The sequence below is a fragment of the Denticeps clupeoides genome, chromosome 12 (assembly GCF_900700375.1).
Source record: "Denticeps clupeoides chromosome 12, fDenClu1.1, whole genome shotgun sequence".
NCBI lineage: Eukaryota > Metazoa > Chordata > Actinopteri > Clupeiformes > Denticipitidae > Denticeps > Denticeps clupeoides.
Genome location: NC_041718.1, coordinates 7,624,407 through 7,644,479, shown reverse-complemented (window position 1 = coordinate 7,644,479; position 20,073 = coordinate 7,624,407). Strand labels below are relative to the sequence as shown.

Sequence of the window (20,073 nt, the reverse complement as noted above, 5' to 3'; positions counted from 1 at the left end):
CATACAGCCTCTCCTGCATAGCCTTCTTCCCACAGTACACCCTGGCGCTAACTGTGACCCAGGCCTTCAGTCACCATACGTCTCAATTTGATTATGAATAAGTAAACCATTCTTGCTGCATATTGATGAATGTTAATAGATCTAAATTTCTTGCATAATTTTCTTAGTTTTCTCTCATGACCACATGGATATGGGTCAGGCATTTTGACAGTTCTGCATACTATGAAGCATGTAATTATTTGCATCTTAACCAGGATTTGAGGTTAGATTACCTCTTCTATGAGATCAGACAAGTCAGACTATTCTTCACTCCCCTCATCGCCGCACGTTGCCACCCTGACAGTTATCTTGCTTTGCTCTGTACTGAGATAGTAAATGTTACATTCAGGCTGATTGGCATATGTCAGTGTTACACATCTAATACATTTTACGGTACTGATTCACATGTATTGATTATATGGGAGGTCCCAAGAAGGTACATATAAATAGCTTAATTATTTCTAATGATTCTAACCACAACAGTGGTGATTTTTTGAAATGTTGTTTAGTCAAATCCATAATTGCTATGGCTGCACATATGGTAAAATTGGATGGAAACAGGGAAGATTAGGATGGCCCCTGCAAAAGGATGACACGCAAATCCGTGAAGTGCTCCATATTTTTGGGCAGTGGTGGCCTAGTGGTTAAGGAAGCGGCCCCATATACAGAAGGTTGACTGTTCGACTCCCGATCTGCCAAGTTGCCGCTGAAGTGCCACTGAGCAAAGCACCGTCCCCACACACTGCTCCCCGGGCGCCTGTAATGGCTGCCCACTGCTCACTCAGGGTGATGGGTTAAAATTTCCCTGTGTGCACCGTGTGCTGTGCTGCTGTGTATCACAATAACAATCACTTCACTTCAGTTTAATTTATTTAAAGAACCTGTATGAATTTTGCTGAGGTTCTAAACTTCCCTTCTCATTGCAAAATTCTCACCTGTACATGAACACAGTACACATATTATCCCTAAACACACATTCACAGGCACACACACAGACATAAAGGTCTCCCCGCAGAGAGAAGAGGAAGCCAGAGATGGAAGCCCAGCAGGTGAACCTGCTCCTGTCTCATCCCCTTCTAACTGAAAGATTTAAAATCTACTCTCAAACCGTGATGATGAAGATCAGACCACGGTGGACATGAAAGTCCACCACTCCACTCCGCTTGCACTCACTCATCTGCACACTTTTATTCTGTACCACTAAAGAGAATTCCGCGGTCTGGGTGAACAAACTCATTAGGAGGGAGCTGACAGCAGCTGCAGGAGGCCGGAGGGGTGGTGTGTGTTGGGAGGAGGAGCACATGTGTGGAAATGGAGGTGAAACAGCAGGAGAAGGGAGGCCTGCATGACTTGCAGTTGCATCAGCCTCTTTTGATAAGTCGCAAACTACTTATATTGAGTAAAAAGGCCTTCGGTGTGTTCATCAGGACACTGTGCTTTTTTCAAAGGTCTTGCCAATGCGAGTCTTTCACACAACATGATTCATTTTTTAAATTTCAAGTTACCTTTTAATCTGTGAAATGCTAATTATTAATCTAATTGAATCTCTACCTGCATTCAGTCTTTATTAAATCCAACTAAAACATTACATCACAATCACAATATTTAGTATAAGAGTATAACCCTGTAGCATTTGTTTTTATGCAAAAAAGCTTTGTCACGTAGTCTCTTAATTATTCGTGGACGCTATACCTCCAATAATTCAACCACAGACAGTTCTGCACAAAATGGACTACATGAAAAAAATTTAATAATATTCAGAACATGAAAGTAACAGTAATTTAATTTGATTTCAGATAGACTATCGAGCTCTGCCAGAAGAACTGAAGGTTGGTCTCTTACACAGCTGTAAACCAACAGTAGGTACAGAAAGACCCCCTTAGATTTTTCACTCTTTGTTATATTGCAGCCATTTGCTAAAATCATACACAGCACCCCATATTGACAGAAAAACTTTTTTGAAATTTGTTAACAAAGAAAAGCTGAACACACTGCTCCCCGGGCACCTGTCATGGCTGCCCACCGCTCACTAATGGTGATGGGTAAAACCAGAGGACACATTTTGTTGTGTGCACCGTGTGCTGTTCTGCAGTGTTTCACAATGACAATAACTTCACTTAAACTTTCACTTTGCTCAGTATTTAGTAGAACCACCCTTTTGATCTAATACAGCCTTTTTCGTAAAGATGCAACAAGTTTTGAACACCTGGATTTGTGGATCCTCTGCCATTCCTACTTGCAGATTCTCTCCAGTTCTGGCAGGTTCTGGATGGTAAACGTTGGTGGACAGCCATTTTAGGTCTCTCCAGAGATCCTCGATTGGGTTTAAGTCAGGGCTCTGGCTCGGCCATTCAAGAACAGTCACAGAGTTGTTGTGAAGCCACTCCTTTGTTATTTTAGCTGTGAGGATCATTGTCTTGTTGGAAGGTAAACCTTCGGCCCAGTCTGCACTCTGGAGAAGGTTTTAGTCCAAGATATCCCTGGCATTCATCTTTCCCTCAACTGCAACCAGTCGTCCTGTCCCTGCAGCTATAAAAAAAAAACCCACAGCATGATGTTCCCACCACCATGCTTCACTGTTGGGACTGGATTGGACAGGTGATGAGCAGTGCCTGTTTCCCCACACATACTGCTTAGAATTAAGGTCAAAAAGTTCTATCTTGGCCTCATCACACCAGAGAATCTTATTTCTCACCATCTTGGAGTCCTTCAGGAGTTTTTTAGAAAACTCCATGCAAGGAGAGGCTTCCATCGGGCCACTGCCATAAACCCAAACTGGTGGAGGGCTGCAGTGATGGTTGACATCCTACAACTTTCTCCCATCTCCCGACTGCATCTCTGGAGCTCAGATACAGTGATCCTTGGATTCTTCTTTACCTTTCTCACAAAGGCTCTTCTCCCCCAGTAGTTCAGTTTGGCGACATGAGCAGCTGTAGGAAGGATGCTGGTCGTCCCAAACGTCTTCCATTTAAGTATTATGGAGGTCACTGTGCTCTTAGGAACCTTTTGTAACCTTGTCAAAAAAATTGTGATACATTTTTTTCTTAAAATCATTCAGCCCTACAGTTAATAATGCATACATTTAGAAACGTACTATATCAGAAACAATTATTTTTGAGTTTGAATGGAATGCTGTGTTTGTTAAACCAAGGCTTTAAAAAGGCTGATCATGAGAAAACCCTTTTAAATTAATTTAGTAGAGCTAAAAACACTTGCACTTTAGCAATAATTATGGTTAAATTCACACTATACAGGTTTTAGTGCATCAGCAGATATGGGTTCAACTACATCATTATTTCAAACTTTGTCAACTGCTATTCATTACTCCAAATTTTTCTGCACATGGAAAACAATGAATTAAATGAACCTAAACCGTTAAATAGTGGTGTATGTACAGAAATGACAGGGAGGACAAAGGAACAGTTAGTCACAGAGCTGTTGCTGTGTGCTAATTTGTTAGTCTCTTCTAGTCCTGCATGTGTCACAAATAGTATTTTGATCAAGTCACAACACCTGAAGTGGCTCAAAGTGTCCTCGCTGACATGGTCACCCTATACTGGGCATGTTCATGCTTTTCAGTTTGGTCATCATTTCCCTCTTACAGTGCTTGTTTCTGACCAACTGAATAACAAACCAGCATTCTTGGTCAGACACCTGTAGTGGAGGAAAGAACCCCTTTCTGAAATATCATCATTATCCTGTTCTGACTCTGGAACTAAGGAGCATCATTATTATTCCACCACATGGCAGAACAAGGCTCTTGTCACTACAGATCTGTGCAGTGGTGTTATAATCATGCTGTCAGGTGTTTTGGGAGTTCGACTAATGGTCCTTTTCTGGCCAGGGCTAAAAAATATGGAGATTTTCAGATGAGTATCTAAGTGCCACAGCAAGACATTTCATCCAATAAAACCTTTTGAATGCCTTAAAAGCATAGTTATTTTCCCAAATGCTGCCTAATGCTCACCTAATGTTTCACCACTGGTTCTATCAGAAAATGCCCTGGAAGACACTAGGGGTAAAACAAACATACGAGGAAACCCAGGCGATACCGCATTCTGGCAACAGGAACACAGGCTTTACTCCAACCTGGCAACCATTTTGTACGGAGGCTGTCCAGGCTGTTTTCCAGTCTGGCATCCAAGGCACAATACTACTCCCCCTCACTGCATATGCTTTTGTAGAATGTGTCAAAAATATGGAATTCTGCTAAACTGCATGCAAGTACATTTTTATTAATTGATTTAAAACACACATACATTTACATTTGACTTTCCCAAGTTAGTATATGTGTTTTAATATGTTGTATTGTTTATTGTTTGCTGGATTCTGAGGCGCCGGGACACTCCTGCCTTTGCCGGCCATGGATGGTGTTGTTATTTTAAGGGCGAAGTGATCCACTGGGGAATTGATCTTTGCTGATGTGTGAAAGTGTGTTTGGTCTGAAGTCTTGATTGAGACTTGCTGAGCCGTTACTGTTTATGTTCGACCCCCCACGCGGCGGGCCACTGTGTCTCTTTGATAGTTCTGCAAAGCGCAAATTACCCCCCCAATCGTCAAAGTGAGAAAGAGAGAATCAAAGGGGGCGGGAGAGTGAAGAAGAGGAAGAAGGAAGAAGGAGGACACAACCTTTGTCTATTAATTCCTTCTTAATGGCATAATTAAAGCGTTCCTTTCAGCACGGTGTGTGCTGATGACTCAGGTAGCTCGGAACGATCTTCAGATTAATTGGACAAGGATCAGTGAGACGACACTCTGCACCAGACGCTTGCTTACTTACCTCTCTCCACTCTTTGGTCCCTATGCCCTGTACGTACAGCACCACAACTGAAGAGGGAGAGTTGGGGAGAAGAAGAAGAAGAAGACATGATAAGAGAGGCTGTTATACAGAGTTCACTCACAGTGAAAGGGAACTGCAGATGTGGAAAACAAGACAAGGACGTGAGTGAGAGAGAAAAGAACGCCGTGGGTAATGGGGAAAATGACAGCGAAATGAGTGGAGAGAAAACAAGGGATTATTCAGGCTGTCTGGGAAGGAGGTTGAAAGCAAAACTCGGGACCAATAATCTACACCGTAGCCTGTTCATCACAACACAAAACTAATACTGCAGCAAAACAAGGTCCACAGCCATCAATGAGGGTCACAGGGTGAGACGGCAAAGGTCCTTCAGCTTGAATCATGAAAAAAAAAAAATAATGGATCGAGGGGATCCAGGGTTCACACAATTTTTTTTTTTGGCAAAAGTCTATGCTCTGGAGGAAAGAGCCGGGAAAAAAAAAAAAAAACACTCTGTTGATTTCCAGTGGCCTTGAGAGATTTTTTTGAGTTCTTCTTTTGTCCAGCTCTCGTACCTCGGCGCACACAAACCTTTTCAGCATCTACTTTCTGCAAGCTATCGCCTACCCGTCTCCACTCCACTCCGCCTCTGCCTCCCATCCCTTCTACGTGTCACTTTCTTCCCTCCTCCATCTTTTCCCTGCTCTCTTCTTTTGCCTCTCCCTGCACATCAAAGCCTGAGGCGAAGCCATAGAGGAACCAATCAACATAATGCCAGCGCCCTGGGACAGAAGCAGCAGCGCGTGAACGCTATGGTTGAGGCCATCTCGCCGCTCTTCTCGTCTCCTTCTCCCCCTGCTCCTCTTCAAAGGGAAGAGACAGGATCCAGCTAAATTAATAAAACGGCGAGTGGGACGGGGGGGTGGGGGGGGTGGACGCTTTCCATTGGGGCAGATTGTGGCTGGGCGGATAAGTGATACCTAAAGTCACAGAGAGAGATTGCATCCTTTATGGGGAGTGACTGCTCATCAGGAGCGGCCTTTAATAGCACAGCCAGGGCCTGTCTGCCATTGAAGGGACCTGTCCAGCATGCGCACATGCTGGTCAGTCCTAATTTTAAGCAGGCACTACCTTATAAATCGTTTTAATCTATTTGGCTGTTGTCGTGCAACACTTAGCAAAGAAGACACAAATGGCAGAAGACAGATGCAGTAAACAAATCAGGTCTAAAGCTTAAACCCGTTGTGTTGTGTCATCTGGTCAATGTCGTGGGGACACAGTCCCACAGAGACCTGTTTATCCACATTTAGAAATGTAAGAAACAGATCAATTCTGAATTTAAAAGGGGAAAAGATACAGCAGTGGAACCATGTTCCAGTTGAGGTCATATTTAAAGTACCCCGTTTTCCCCATGTCGACAGTTCCCTGAGCATCTTCAGAATAACACACTTCAGAATGCTAAAAACATGAAGAATAGGGCTACTCAATACTTATTGTGGTCAAGCAAAGCTGGCATCACGGAGTGCAATTCGTCTCACCCTCCTCTGTTCCCGCCTCTTGTTTTATTTGGTTTAAGTGGTGGACATCATGCATTCTCTATGATAGTCGTGTTGGGGATGCGTCTGCGACCGAAGCAAGCATGCAGACATATTATCAGCGCTTTAATTCACAAATTCTGACCGGTGAACCAGCAAGTCTTACATTTGCAAACACCCCCCGACGTGCTACATTTTAGATACCATGACAAAAATATCCCGCTGAATGTGTCACCGTGACAAGACTGTCCCAATTCGGAGGCTCGTTCAAATGTGGTTCACAAATGGGTCCTTTTCCCAGGCCAAGAAGGATTCGTTAGACGAATTGTTTGCTGCCGATGTTTTCAGAGCATGGCCAAGGAGGTGCTGGCTAAGTTATCTACTTTAAACACTTCCGACTGCTGTAGAATATGTCTTGAGGGGCAGTGCATAGGCAACAGCTGGAGACGTTGAATCGTTGTGTCCCGTTTAAAGCCCCTCTGGCCGTGTTTTGATGTGCAGGACGCCCCTTCAGCACAATCATTTCCATGCCCCCCCCCCCCCCTGCACTGAACTGCCCACCACCTGCCCTCAGCAGTGTGGAAGGCCAAAGAGCTAATCTCTCCTGTTTAAAAGGGGGGGGGGGTTATAATCCGATAGGCCATGGTACTGATCTGAGCTCCTGTGAAGAAAAGCTCAAAGAGAAGAGGTTTCTGTTGTGGGAGGCCAGCCTATTTCTGAAGCCAGTGACAAACGAGGAGATGATCTAGAAGCAGCGACAGATAGCAGCACAATACTGGACGTTTCAGCAGCAGCACTGGCACATGAACTTGGGATCACATAATAATAATAATAATAATAATAATAATAATAATAATAATAATAAAAGCTGCATACAATGCGTTATCCTCATGGAGAAAATAATCTTAAAACTGAATACTGGAAATAAACAAACAGCATCCGTACTTTTCAACAGAATTTGCATGACTTTCCTTAGAACGCATTTATAAATAATTTGTTCACACACACACACACGAAAAAAAAAAAAAGTGTTACATTTGCATATAAACTAAATAAAAAAAGGAACAGTTACCTTCACCCCTCTTACATCTCCTGCAAATGATAAATTATTTTGGAAAAGAAAGCATAGATGTGCACACAGTAGTTAAAATGTATTCAGAACAAAATATCAAGGAGGTGAACACAGCATCTGAATGTGTGGCAGCTGGATTAATGGCCTTAAATAATCCATCTTCTTCTCTCATTCCACATTCGATTCATTATCAGACCCCAATTTATTGCATGGGATTAAAAAGATTAATCACAGGGCTTTCTCCTTTTTTCCAAAAAAAGAGATGGGGCTCAACTATAATAAAAGGAACTGAGAAGACTGAGAACAGAACTGATCAAGATGAGGCAAAAAGAATCCTTATAGATACTAGCAATGCCTGGACAAAATGTAATTTTGGGAGAAATTCCAGCATCCATGGACAAAGAAAATGTTCACAATATTTAAAAGTTCAGAAAAGCATGTTTGTGGCTTATTTAGTAATTTCACTTTAATTACACACGTTTATGAAAAGAAGATTTGCACTCATGGCTTTCTTCTGTCACGGTTCAGCCTCAACAATTCATCATGTCATTAAGTAAAGAAATCAAATCTCCAATATTTTTGAACTTGCACTCGTGCAGCACCACATGCTAAGCATGGGGGGCCGAGTTCACTAGTAAAAGGTCAAAGACATCCTCAATATTTAAATCTTTAAACAGATAGAACAAGAAAGAAACACGTATTGACAGGTGTGAGTTTAAATAATCCAGAATAACGCAGACAATTATTACAAGAATTACAGGTACTATGACATAGGGGCCAGACGCAGGATCATGGGGGTTATTATGGGAAGCGTGTGGGCAACAGCGCAGACTAGTCGAGTGCGTAACCCTGTAAACAATTAACATTTACATTTATGGCATGTATCAGACGCCCTTATCCAGAGCGACTTACAATCAGTAACCCCTGGAGCAAGTTAGGGTTAAGTGTCTTGCTCAGGGACACAATGGTAGTAAGTGGGATTTGAACCTGTGACTCTGTAGTCTTTTGGTTCATAGGCAAGTGTGATACCCACTGGGCTACAACCATCCCTGTCAGAAAAAAAGCATTTTTAAGTTCTCTCAACTTCACGCCTATGGCACAACTACATGAGTGTGAAGTTGAGGGAACTTAAAAATGATTTGGAGCCGGTTGTCTTCAATTTCTAACTTTTTTTTTTTTTTTTTACAGTCCAGTGTCTTGTGTCCATTTACTTATTTGATGGACATGATTAAGATGGCCTATGAGCCAGAAGACCCCAAACAAACAATAAAGATTCTCAAATTATTCAGTGCTCTTAAATGTTAAATATTTTATTCAGCAGTGTTCCTAATTTTAGAAAAATGCTACGACTTTATAACTGTACGATCTTCCAGTATAATGAGGTCTAACGTCTGACCTTATGGTGGCTGTTATTATCTTTATTAAATTGATAAATTATAATGTCAATTCATTTATTGAAAGGAGTTTGGCAGTTTGATGTCCAATGCACCTCAGCCAACCACCAATGATTAAATGAGAAGAGGACAATGTGGAGAAATATGAACATTGTCAAAGGCCAAAAAGGAGGAGGTGTGAGGATTTGTGACAACTTCGGGGGAATAATACTGCTCACCACACCAGAAAAGGTGCTTACTGTGATCCTCCTCAGGATGTCAAGGGACACTGAAGAAGACCAGCAGTGGGAATCTGGTTTTAGAAATGTTAGATAACACAGGGATGAATTAAGGGATCAAAACAGAATTGTCACTTCGTAGAAGTCAGAAGTAAACCAATTTTATGGACTATCAAAAAAACCTCACCAGAAGATACCGAGGCCATCAGAGTAAGGGTGTTGTAGTGGGTGATGGTAGCCTACTGGGTAACCAGAAGACCACAACTTCAAAAGGTTCAAACCTCAATTACTACCATTAAGTGAAAAAGGCTTGGTGCAAATGTGAAGGCAGTCTTTAAAAAGGTTACGTGATTTTTTCCCCAATGCATGACATTCACAATTGTCCTGGACTGGCATTGCAGGGAATTACTGTGGACTGTGCTCCCCTAACTCCTGAGTGTCTGTAAATTAATCTTCCTTGTTCGTGTGTGTGTGTGTCTAGTCTTACTATGTGTGCTTTGTAGCCTTATCTGTAATAACTCCCTTTTTCTGTGTAGAAGTCATACGAATGTGTCCTCCATTACCATGCTGGCACAGAATGACCTGACCACTTCAGGACACGGTGACTTCTCCTAATGCCGCCTTCTCGTCCAGATCCAAGCTACGCACTGTCACGGTTCCAACCATGAGGGGAACCCTGGTTCATTTTCTGGGCCGGGGTCTACATGGAGTCTACGAGTTCGCCCCTGATTACCTCACCGTTTGCCGCCGCCTTCTCGTCTGGATTCCAGCAACATACATGATCGGTGATCGGCAGCTCCCATGGTAACTCTGGTGTGACAGAGTCTTGCTTGCCTACGAAAGCTACCGTGGGGTCAAGGAGTTCGGTCACAATGCTTATGTTCTCCTGGCAATTCCCGAGGCTAGGTGTGCCGACGGATTTGTGCAGCCAGGCCTGGACGGCCCATGGAAGCTGGAGTGGGGGAGACCAGTCACATGGTCCAGGTACTCCCAGCAATCAAGCTGGAGGACTGGGTCTTCCCCAGGGGCAAGTTGGAATGAATCAGGAGACACTCAGTGGGGGGAAGAGTCCTGTCACGTCCAGAGACGTGGTGCCCAGTCCCCCACGAATGAGTCGTGCTGTAGCCTGAGACCACGTCAGCCAAGATCAAGGTGACACAGCTCTCTCCCTATTGAAGGTACCCAGGAATCGTGCATCAAGGAGCACAGCAGGGCAGTTGTGCCCTGTCCCTCATGGATGAGTCTTGCTTTGTCCTGGGACTGTACCATCAAGGATTGAGGTAGTTAGCTCTCTTTTCTTGTGGAGGCATCTGTGCTTTGTATCCTTGTCTGTAATAAATCCCTTTTTGTACGAATGCATCCTCCATTACCACGTCAGCATCTGCCTTGACCAAATGACCCAGCCAACGTGAGGATATATCTCCAGTCTGGCGGTGTACATGGTGAGGAGGAGCAGCCCATCCATTTTAGGTTCCAGGTCTGTGATGGGAGGGATGAGGGAGAACAGAGTTTATGCCTGTGGTGGTGTTCGGCCATAAGCTACGGGATGATTGATCAGCATTGTCATGCTACTGTCATGGTCTGACTCCGGAGGGGTGCCCCAGTCCGGCATTCCGGACCGGAGTTTCGTGCTGTCATCATTGTGGCCCTGATTGCCCTAAGCGACCTGTTGGTACACCTGTTGGTACACCTGTTGGTACACCTGTTGGTACACCTGTTGGTACGTGTATAAATGCATTCCTATCGTGTGTAGTCTTTGCCAGGTCATTGCATGTGAATATTTGTGTTTTAAGTAAATGAATGTCAGTTTTGAAAATGAGTCTTTCCTGCTCGGTCCTGTTCCTGTTACCGGCATGACAAGAATCTGTGTTTGTATGAATTTCACACATTCCGAGCATCCCTGTATCCCAGTCATGATAATTGAAGTTGCTCAGATGACAATTTATTTCAAATTCATCCAGTGATAACTACAGTTATCACTGTAGTGATAACTACAGTTGTGCTTCACTTTAACTTTTGTTAAACATTATGAAACTGCAGTACAGTACACACAACAAAATAGGTCCTCTGCATTGAACCCATCACCTAAGTGAGCAGTGGCCAGTCACGAAAGGTGCTGGGTGAACCCATTATCTAAATGTAGATAAAGACAACCCAGTCAAAACGTATATGACTTTCAGAAATAACTGCAACTAAACATTTCTGGTAACTGTTGATCAGTCCTACTTGGAAGAATTTTATTTAGGAAGAAAAGAATAAAAAGCTTTCGACCTTGCCCATTCTACTTAGGTGGGTGGTAGTAGCCTAGTGGGTAACACACTCGCCTATGAACTCGCCTATGAACCAGACCCCCCGGGTTCAAATCCCACTTACTACCATTGTGTCCCTGAGCAAGACACTTAACCCTAAGTTGCTCCAGGGGGGGGACTGTCCCTGTAACTACTGATTGTAAGTCGCTCTGGATAAGGGCATCTGATAAATGCTGTAAATGTAAATGTAAATTCTACTTGATTCCTCTTCTTGAATGCTCCTTCAGACTGACTGATTCCCCAGATTCTGAACCTTGCCTGCTTCTCAACACCTCTTCTTGCCTGCTCTTTCAGAGTTGAACCCTGCCTGGCCCTTGCTTCACGCTACAGTGCAACTTCTCTGCCTGGTAACTGGATTATAGTTTCCCCATTTCCCACTGTTCCCGTAAGCAGCGTTCTGCTCACGTCATGATTCGTGGCCAAACTCAATCATGGCTAACCAAAGCCGGTCGCAAACACTGCAATCATCACCATCCTTCTTCTCCCACAGCTATGTTTGGACGCCCTGAACAGACAGTTTCCAGCTAGAACCTGATGTCTGTGAATTTGCCTGACATATCAGCCTTGACAAATATTTATGCAAAAATATAGAAAATTCTAAAGTTTCACAAACTTTCAATCACAATTGTACAATAAAAAAGAAAATGCAACAGAACATTCTCTCTTGCTTAAACATTTGTTGCTGCTCATGTTGTGTAAAATTCAACAGAACACTGGAAATCAATAACTTGTGGAAGAGAACTCAATTTTGCAGGAAATCCAGCATCTCTCCTGTGATGTGCAGTACATGAAGTGAGAACAGAAAAAGGTCAAATAAATCACAAAATACAATCAAATAGAAAGCCCAACTTCTCCTGAAAGCTCAGGCTTGAGATGTCTCAGACCCTGCAGCTGAAACCCCGACTAAAAAACACCAGGGTTTATTTTTAATGTGCCATGAACTAGAATCAGATATTTGATAATGATTGACTAATACATAGCGTTTTAATTAGTATTAATAAACATTAGCTGGACCTTCCTTTAACATTTTTAGAGGTACAATCTGGTTATACAAACACAGCATTAGCCAAGAGGTGGAATAATTGGACTACGATCAGATTGAAGATGGCACTAATTACTTTTAGTATAAAAAGAGATTGAAAGTGAATGTGAGTACGAGCACACACACACACACACACACACACACACACACACACACAGAGCGAGAGAAGTAAGGCAGTTGGGTGATATGAGACAAGGTTCACATTTAACTTTGCTCAGCATGGAATAATTATTATCACCAGCACAGCTCTGTGGGGGTATATTTCAAATGGATTTCATTACGTAACAAGCAGAATTTCAGGTGAAGCACAATTACTGTTAGATTTTTTAGATTTCTGACACTGCTGGTTTAATGTTGGCTACATATTAACACCAAATGGAAACGGGATAATAATAAAAACCTTATTTTCATTCAGAATGCTGCAGAAAGCAAAAGCTGTCATATCAATGATGGGGAATAGAGCACAATAAATGTCTGTTTCTAATAAAAATGTCATTTCCATGACAACAATGGATAACAATTTGTACGAAAAATAATTGCCTACTCATTAACGGCTCACACTCAGCAGCTCTAGACATCGAGCAAGAGAAGAAAACTCCACGTCAACTTAAATTGCATTAATATGCATCTAGCCAGTAAAAATAAGAACCTCGGAAAACTCTCAACAATTATATTTTATTTGGGATAAATGTTTATAGCGTGGATTTATTTGTTAGAGCCTAGGCCATTGGGAGTTATGGTTGGTTTGAGCAGCACAGGTCAACGGCACAGTTCACTCAGAGCTCCTGCAAATTCGTGGGTTCAAATTTTTTCATATGGTTCTGGCAGATCTCAAAAAAGTTTCATTACTTTAAGACTTTTTAAAAGCTGTTAAAGGCCGTTACTGATTTCACATGAAAGAAAACTGCTAAAATTGATCAATGTTAACCAAAGCCTGCGCTTTGGCTGCAACGTCATGCTTTTTTGGTTTTGCCTGCAGCGCCAGTGTCTACGCCGAGCATGCATAATTCACAGGATGTGCAGTGGGCTTCATATTTGTAGTTTTAAACAGGATTTGGCCGACCATGAAATGCTCTATTATTGAGCCAAAACTTGCACTTACCCATGCACACTAACGTTAAATCAAATAAAAGCACATTATTAATTACATTAAAACCATAATTGAGCTGGGTGTAAAATTCCACCTTGATCTTAAATTACTGCGGGAACTACAAAATGGAACCATTATACCTAAAAATCATGTAACACACGTTTGAAATTCTCCTTTCAGGCAAATGCAAACGGGAGGTAATTTCTGATTGAAAACCACAACCTCCAGAAGGTCGGGGGGACGCTGCATCAGAGCCCGCAGCCCCCAACCACACCGCAGCGATCTGACATATTGAGACAATGTGCCCTTTCGCCGCTGCCCGCCCCGGCTTCTCCCAACTCCAGAGGTCAAACGTATTCTGACCACAGAGATCTAAAGTAACAACAAACAAAAACACTCGTCACATGGCAGACCAATATAGACACACACATCGCACGAGTATCACCACACGCATCACAAATCACACAAAACATCCACATCACTTAACAGCCCTGCATTTGCCCTTTCTCTCTCTCTCTCTCTCTCTCTCTCTCTCACACACACACAAAGAAACATCAGATGAATTCCTAATTGTGCACGCACCAAAAAGCCTCTCTCACACACACACACGAGCGCAGACACACACGTACTCCCACAGACACAGGCCCTTCAAAAGCCATCTGATAAAAGTTTAATCACACACCCGGATTGTAATATCTGACAAAGCCTGCCACACAGATCCAGTTTAGGATCTGAGAACACCAACACACACACACACACACACACACACACACACACACACACACACACACACACACACACACAAAGACGGCTTTCTGCTTTATCAAGGAGCAGAAAACGGCAAAAAGCACACAAAAACCTACAAACACCCAGGCAACCACACAGCTCATACAAAACACAACGGGGCGACCGCTGTGTTTCCCTCCTTCCCCTCCGCTTTTCATTACCAGCCCACTTCTTCGAGGCAATTAACTAAAATCGCTGCGTTAACATGGTTTGGACAGAGAGCGGGATCACCGCGGTCTGAGATTACAATAACAGAGTGATAACAAGTTAAGACCACCCCTCACGTTGACGGAGCACAACGGAGAGCGACCTGCCCGCCGTGGCCCTCAGGCCTTCATCAGGGCGACAGACTGCTGATTAGCCCGTGTGCTGGAGAGGAGTCTGCTTAACGTGGGGAGATGAGAAATGAAGACTGATGGGTTCGGGCTGGGCCGCGTAAAGACCCCTTGATTTTTTGGTAACTTTCGGTATGAAAATAAGCAACAACGGGATGTGAGACAGGGATGGGAGGGTTGTGGATGAGCGGCAGTGAAGAAGAAAACGTAACCTACCAGGGTCTGACTTGGAGAACGTGTCCATGTCCAATAGATTCCTGCACAAATGAGAAACGCAACAAGGAAAAGGCCTTTAACGAGGTTGGGGTAAAGATCGTTCTCATGGCAAATGACACGTTCAGCAATGCATTGATCTAACTGTGAGCCTTTAAAAGCCATGACAATGATAAGAAAATGAAGTTTAAATGATCATTAAATACCCATTTGTACCGTGGTCGTAATTAAGCTGTGACAATAATTTAAAATATTAGACTGCAGCGGTTAATTTAACAGCCAGAGAGCGCTTGAAAATGGCTGAGAGTGCGGGGTTGGGGAGGAAAGTAATCCACACAGGTGGGATACAGGAAGAGCTCCACTGGGGGCAAAGACCCACGCGCCCCCAACCTCATAGGAGACTGGCACCTGCAGGGACGTCGGCGTGGGATGTGGGCCCAGATCCGGTGAGATGTAAAATAAGGACATGGGTCTTTTAAAGCGAAGCGGCTTGAGCATCCCGGTTTCATATGTGCGCCCAGGGGTGGCGGTCGCCGCGCTCCGTGCGTCTAATAGGATCTCAGAGAGCGCCTTACGTAAGAGATGGGCGCTCTTCAAATCACTCGGCACACACACACACACGTGGCTGTGTACACATTTCCAGAGATGAAAGTGAGTTAAAGACGGGGGAAAGGAAGTAGGGAAGAAGGGAAGAGGACAGAAAGGGGACAGGTGAAGAGAGCGAGGCAACAAATTACAGGACAGCATCCATCTTAGGGGCATGGATCAGGTGAGAAATCAATTAAGTTTCATTTATTTTACCGCCGCGGCGGCCTGGCGTGGCTCCAGGCAAAACAAGACATGCTTCCCTCGGAGAGGCTCAACCACGGCAGGGGTGGGAGATGGAAATTCCTAGCCCTCTGGCCGAACAGCTTCAAAGGAATCCCGAAGTGAGATGTTCTCCTACATTTGGTGTATATGGCCTTCGCTGTCAGGTGTGTGTAACTGCTGGTGATCGTGGGATGTGCTGCCCTTTGCTTCAGACATAAGGACATCCGTGTACCTCACGTGCCTCACACACGCACACACACACACAACCGGTCAGACGTTGTTCTTCGGCCATGAATATGAGGAGTTAAAAATGTTTGCCTGTTCTTGGCTGATTACCTCTATGGAAGGGACATAAAGTTTATTTATGAAAATACATGGATGTTACATTTCAATCCAAGTTGAATACAGACTCAAATATGACAACAACGTGACCTCCAGGAAGCAAGAATTCACTCAACTGACAGTGGAGAAAACCAAGTACTTTATTTAATACAGTTATTATATATTTCTATAGTATATATGCATCTCAAACAATAGAACAGCATGTAATTTCATAAAAAAAAAATCTAAATTGATGCTATGTTCATTACATATGCAAGTGATTAGTATGGCTCTTGCAGTGTCCCAAATAAGGCTGAACGTTTCATAAAAATGAATCTAATTGCCATTTATTTGACAGGTCTTGCAGTGTACACTATACCAGAGGTCACCAACCCTGGTCCTGGACAACCAGTCCTGCACAGATTAGACCTTTCCATGTTTCCTTCAACTCCAGAAATGGGTGATAACGACGTTGTAGCAAGTGTGCTAAATGAAGGTAAAAACAAAACTGTGCAGGACAAGTGTCCTCCAGGACCAGGGTTGGTGATCCCTGCACTATACAATGTGTATAAAAAATTGTAGCAAAACCGAACATTAAAATGAGGGTCCTTGCTCATGTTTAAGTGGGAGTGGCTTTAACTTGGGACACATCTGATTGGTGAGCATGACTGTCTATCGCACAGGGACATCAATGCAACGTGATTAACTGTAATGGCACCTGCTGCAAAGACATAACTGATTCATGGTACAAGCCATGCCCGGCCCTGTTCTAGCCACCGCACTGTCTAGAGCCAAGCGGTTTACCGAAACCGTGATTTCAGGTCATTTGAAACTCGCAATCGTCAGCTCCATCATTTATGTCAGGGTTTCTGTGGGACGAGATACAATGGAAATGCTGGTCATGATAACTACAGTGGAATTTATCATATAATATGGTTGACAAATTAAAACAAGACTAAATTATGTTTACAAGATATAAACTATACTAAATGTCTTTAATTTTTTTTTTTAATTAGATGAAATGTTATTTCACTTTCTTTCCAATGAAGTTGAGAAGAAAACTTTAAGTGTGAAATTGGTTAGACAAATGTTGTTGTTGTTTATGTTGTTTAGGTACTTGTACCATATTGACTGGGTTAAACAGAATTGCATTATTAAATAAGAGACAAAAATACTATTTTCATTGATTAAAACTAGACTAAAATTTCATCTGTTTTTGTTGACTAAAACTAGACTAAAATAGTCATGGATTATTCTTGATAAAAACTAAACTGACAGATTCACGCAAAGACCAACAAAAAATTTGACAGGCCACCAAGAACAACTATACAGCCAGCATGTTTGCAAATGCATTTTCCCACAACAACCCTGACATTAACCAATGGAGCAGAGTCTGTTGAAGTTGTTGCAATTTTCAAATCACATTTATTAAAATCGCCGTTTTGGTTAAAATTGGATAAATCGTTCAGCCCTAGTCCAAAATTATTAGATTTATTTTAAGTTTCATTCATACAGTGAATTTTTGGTTGGGCCTAAAGGTTCTGAAATTATGAAGACACCATAATTCTCTTTTTTGAGATGTATAAGTGAATAAGGCTGCGATGAAAAGGTAAAGTGGTCTGAATGCAGTGTACATAAACATTTTATCTTCCACCCCTCACCCACTGAGCCAGTTTGGCAAGGTTTTATATCATGTGGACTCATTGCGAATCAAATTGCTCATCCAAATGTTCAGAAAAATGGGTCATCAGCTCACTACCCTTCCTAATGGTCACCTCAACTTATTAGGGTTAGGGAACCCATTAAAGACCAGTAAACACCTCTCAAGTCCTCCTTCAAAGCCCCCCTTTGAACAAGCTTACACAGCGTGATGGTGATACCTCCCACCCCCAAAAAATGACAAGCTACAAAACAGGCATTAACCAATTCAAAAATATACACTTCCTTCAGAATATGGGTCAGGACATGAGCTGGTATTCACACCTCTTTCCACCATCCCTTGTCCTGCAGCTCATCGGTGATCAATGGGCAATCAATGGTTAAAAAGAATGCTTCCGAATTAGACTTTTTACGCTCCAACGGTCCAGACATGTTCAAAAGTGTCTTTCAAATGTGGCTTTAAATGGTGCTTGAGTTCAGTTCTCACACACCCCGGAAACACCTGATGCTCCTCCGCCATGCCAGCTTTCCGCTTTCTGGGGGGAATTCTCCCGACCCCAATCTGTCAGTGGTGTCTGTATATGTCCCTCCGAGGACCGGTAACGCCCAGCGCAGGCCGGGCTACGCTGGACACGCAGCCATTCACAGCCTATTAAGGTACGTCTACGCCTGGCCGTGGGAAACAGCCAGAAGAATATATAGCACGAAGTATGATGCACATTTTTTTACATTTTCAGCGCATTTTTCTAAATTTCCAGTTGTGCCAAATTTTGTTCAGGAATCATTTACTCCCAGGACACTGGGAGCAGGGTGGGGACTCCCACTGCAGGGTGCACACACACACACACACACCTACGGACAATTCAGAGTCGACCGTTCATCTGGTGTGTATGCCTTTGGATGTTGGGGGGAAACCGGAAAACCCAGAAGAAACCTGCGCCAGCATGGGGAGAAACTGCACACACACAACGTCCAAGCCGGGATTCAAATTCACAACCGCGCCGACCCCATACGGAACATGAAGATGGCAGGCATTTTTAAAAATGAATTCACAGCGGTATATAAAGTACTTTCTCCACGTTTAATGAACTCTACTCTTACGTTCCATCTGGACGTGTGAACCCTGTGCGTTTGCTGCCGTCTCGCATTTCGTCCACCACATTACAGAGCTCATCTCGCGCAGCAGCAGCTGACGCTGGGCGTGACCGGGAAAATACCGGCACACGTGCGACGGCATTGTAAAATGTGGGATTTAAACCTGCCATGTTAAAGCTGGAGGGCACGTTCAGTTGGAACTTGGTTATTAGTTCTTTTTAGACCTGGTAGGCATGGTCAAGTAAACTGGCATGTAAAAGCTGATGGGGACGTTAAATTAAACTGGCTACTGGGTGCGGTAAATGAACATGGCATGTTAGAGCTGATGAGCATGGTCAAGTAAACTGGCACGATAAAGCTACTCGGTGCAGTAAATGAATATGGCATGTTAGTATGGTCAAGTAAACTGGCATGTTAGAGCTGATGAGTATGGTATGGGATGGTAGTAGCCTATTGGGTAACACACTCGCCTATGAACCAGAAGACCCAGGTTCAAATCCCACTTACTACCATTGTGTCCCTGAACAAGACACTTAACCCTATGTTGCTCCAGGGGGGGACTGTCCCTGTAACTACTAATTGTAAGTCGCTCTGGATAAGGGCGTCTGATAAAGGCTGTAAATGTAATGTAAATGTAATGGTAAAGTAAACTGGCATGTAAAAGCTGATGGGGACGTTAAAGTAAACTGGCATGATAAAGGTACTGGGTGCGGTAAATGAACATGGCATGTTAGTATGGTCAGGTAAACTGGCATGTAAGAGCTGGTGGGTATGGTAAAGTAAACTGGCACGGTAAATTACTGGGTGCAGTAAATGAACATGGCATGTTAGAGCTGATGAGTATGGTAAAGTACACTGGCACGCTGGTTATAGACAGTATACCCAGTACACTACATTTACAGGTTAGGGTCAATATAACACTGGCATGTTAAAGCTGATGGGGACGTTAAAGTAAAGTGGCACGATAAAGATACCTGGTCCAGTAAATGAACATGGCATGTAAGAGCTGATGAGTATGGTAAAGTAAACTGGCACGCTGGTTATAGACAGTATACCCAGTACACGCCATTTACAGGTTAGGGTCAATATAACACTGGCATGTAAAAGCTGATGGGGACGTTAAAGTAAAGTGGCACGATAAAGGCAGTGGGTGTGGTAAATGAACATGGCATGTAAGAGCTGATGAGTATGGTAAAGTACACTGGCACGCTGGTTATAGACAGTATACCCAGTACACTACATTTACAGGTTAGGGTCAATATAACACTGGCATGTTAAAGCTGATGGGGACGTTAAAGTAAAGTGGCACGATAAAGATACCTGGTCCAGTAAATGAACATGGCATGTTAGAGCTGATGAGTATGGTAAAGTACACTGG

The 20,073-nt window shown here is 43.2% G+C and overlaps 1 protein-coding gene and 1 non-coding gene across 2 annotated transcripts in view; one reads left to right on the top strand and one right to left on the bottom strand.

Annotated features, from left to right (window-relative positions):
• The window catches only part of LOC114800330 (copine-9-like), an 88,988-nt gene that overhangs the window by 68,272 nt on the left and 643 nt on the right, over nucleotides 1–20,073 (bottom strand). Inside the window, exons 3-4 of the mRNA XM_028997528.1 lie at nucleotides 14,814–14,854; nucleotides 4,820–4,866 (exon numbers count right to left, since the gene is read on the bottom strand). Coding sequence (XP_028853361.1) covers nucleotides 4,820–4,866; nucleotides 14,814–14,854 — 88 coding nt within the window. The remainder of the gene's footprint in view (nucleotides 1–4,819; nucleotides 4,867–14,813; nucleotides 14,855–20,073) is intronic.
• Nucleotides 561–663, top strand: LOC114801527 (U6 spliceosomal RNA). The gene has a single exon (XR_003751564.1). It is a non-coding gene; the product is annotated as a U6 spliceosomal RNA (small nuclear RNA).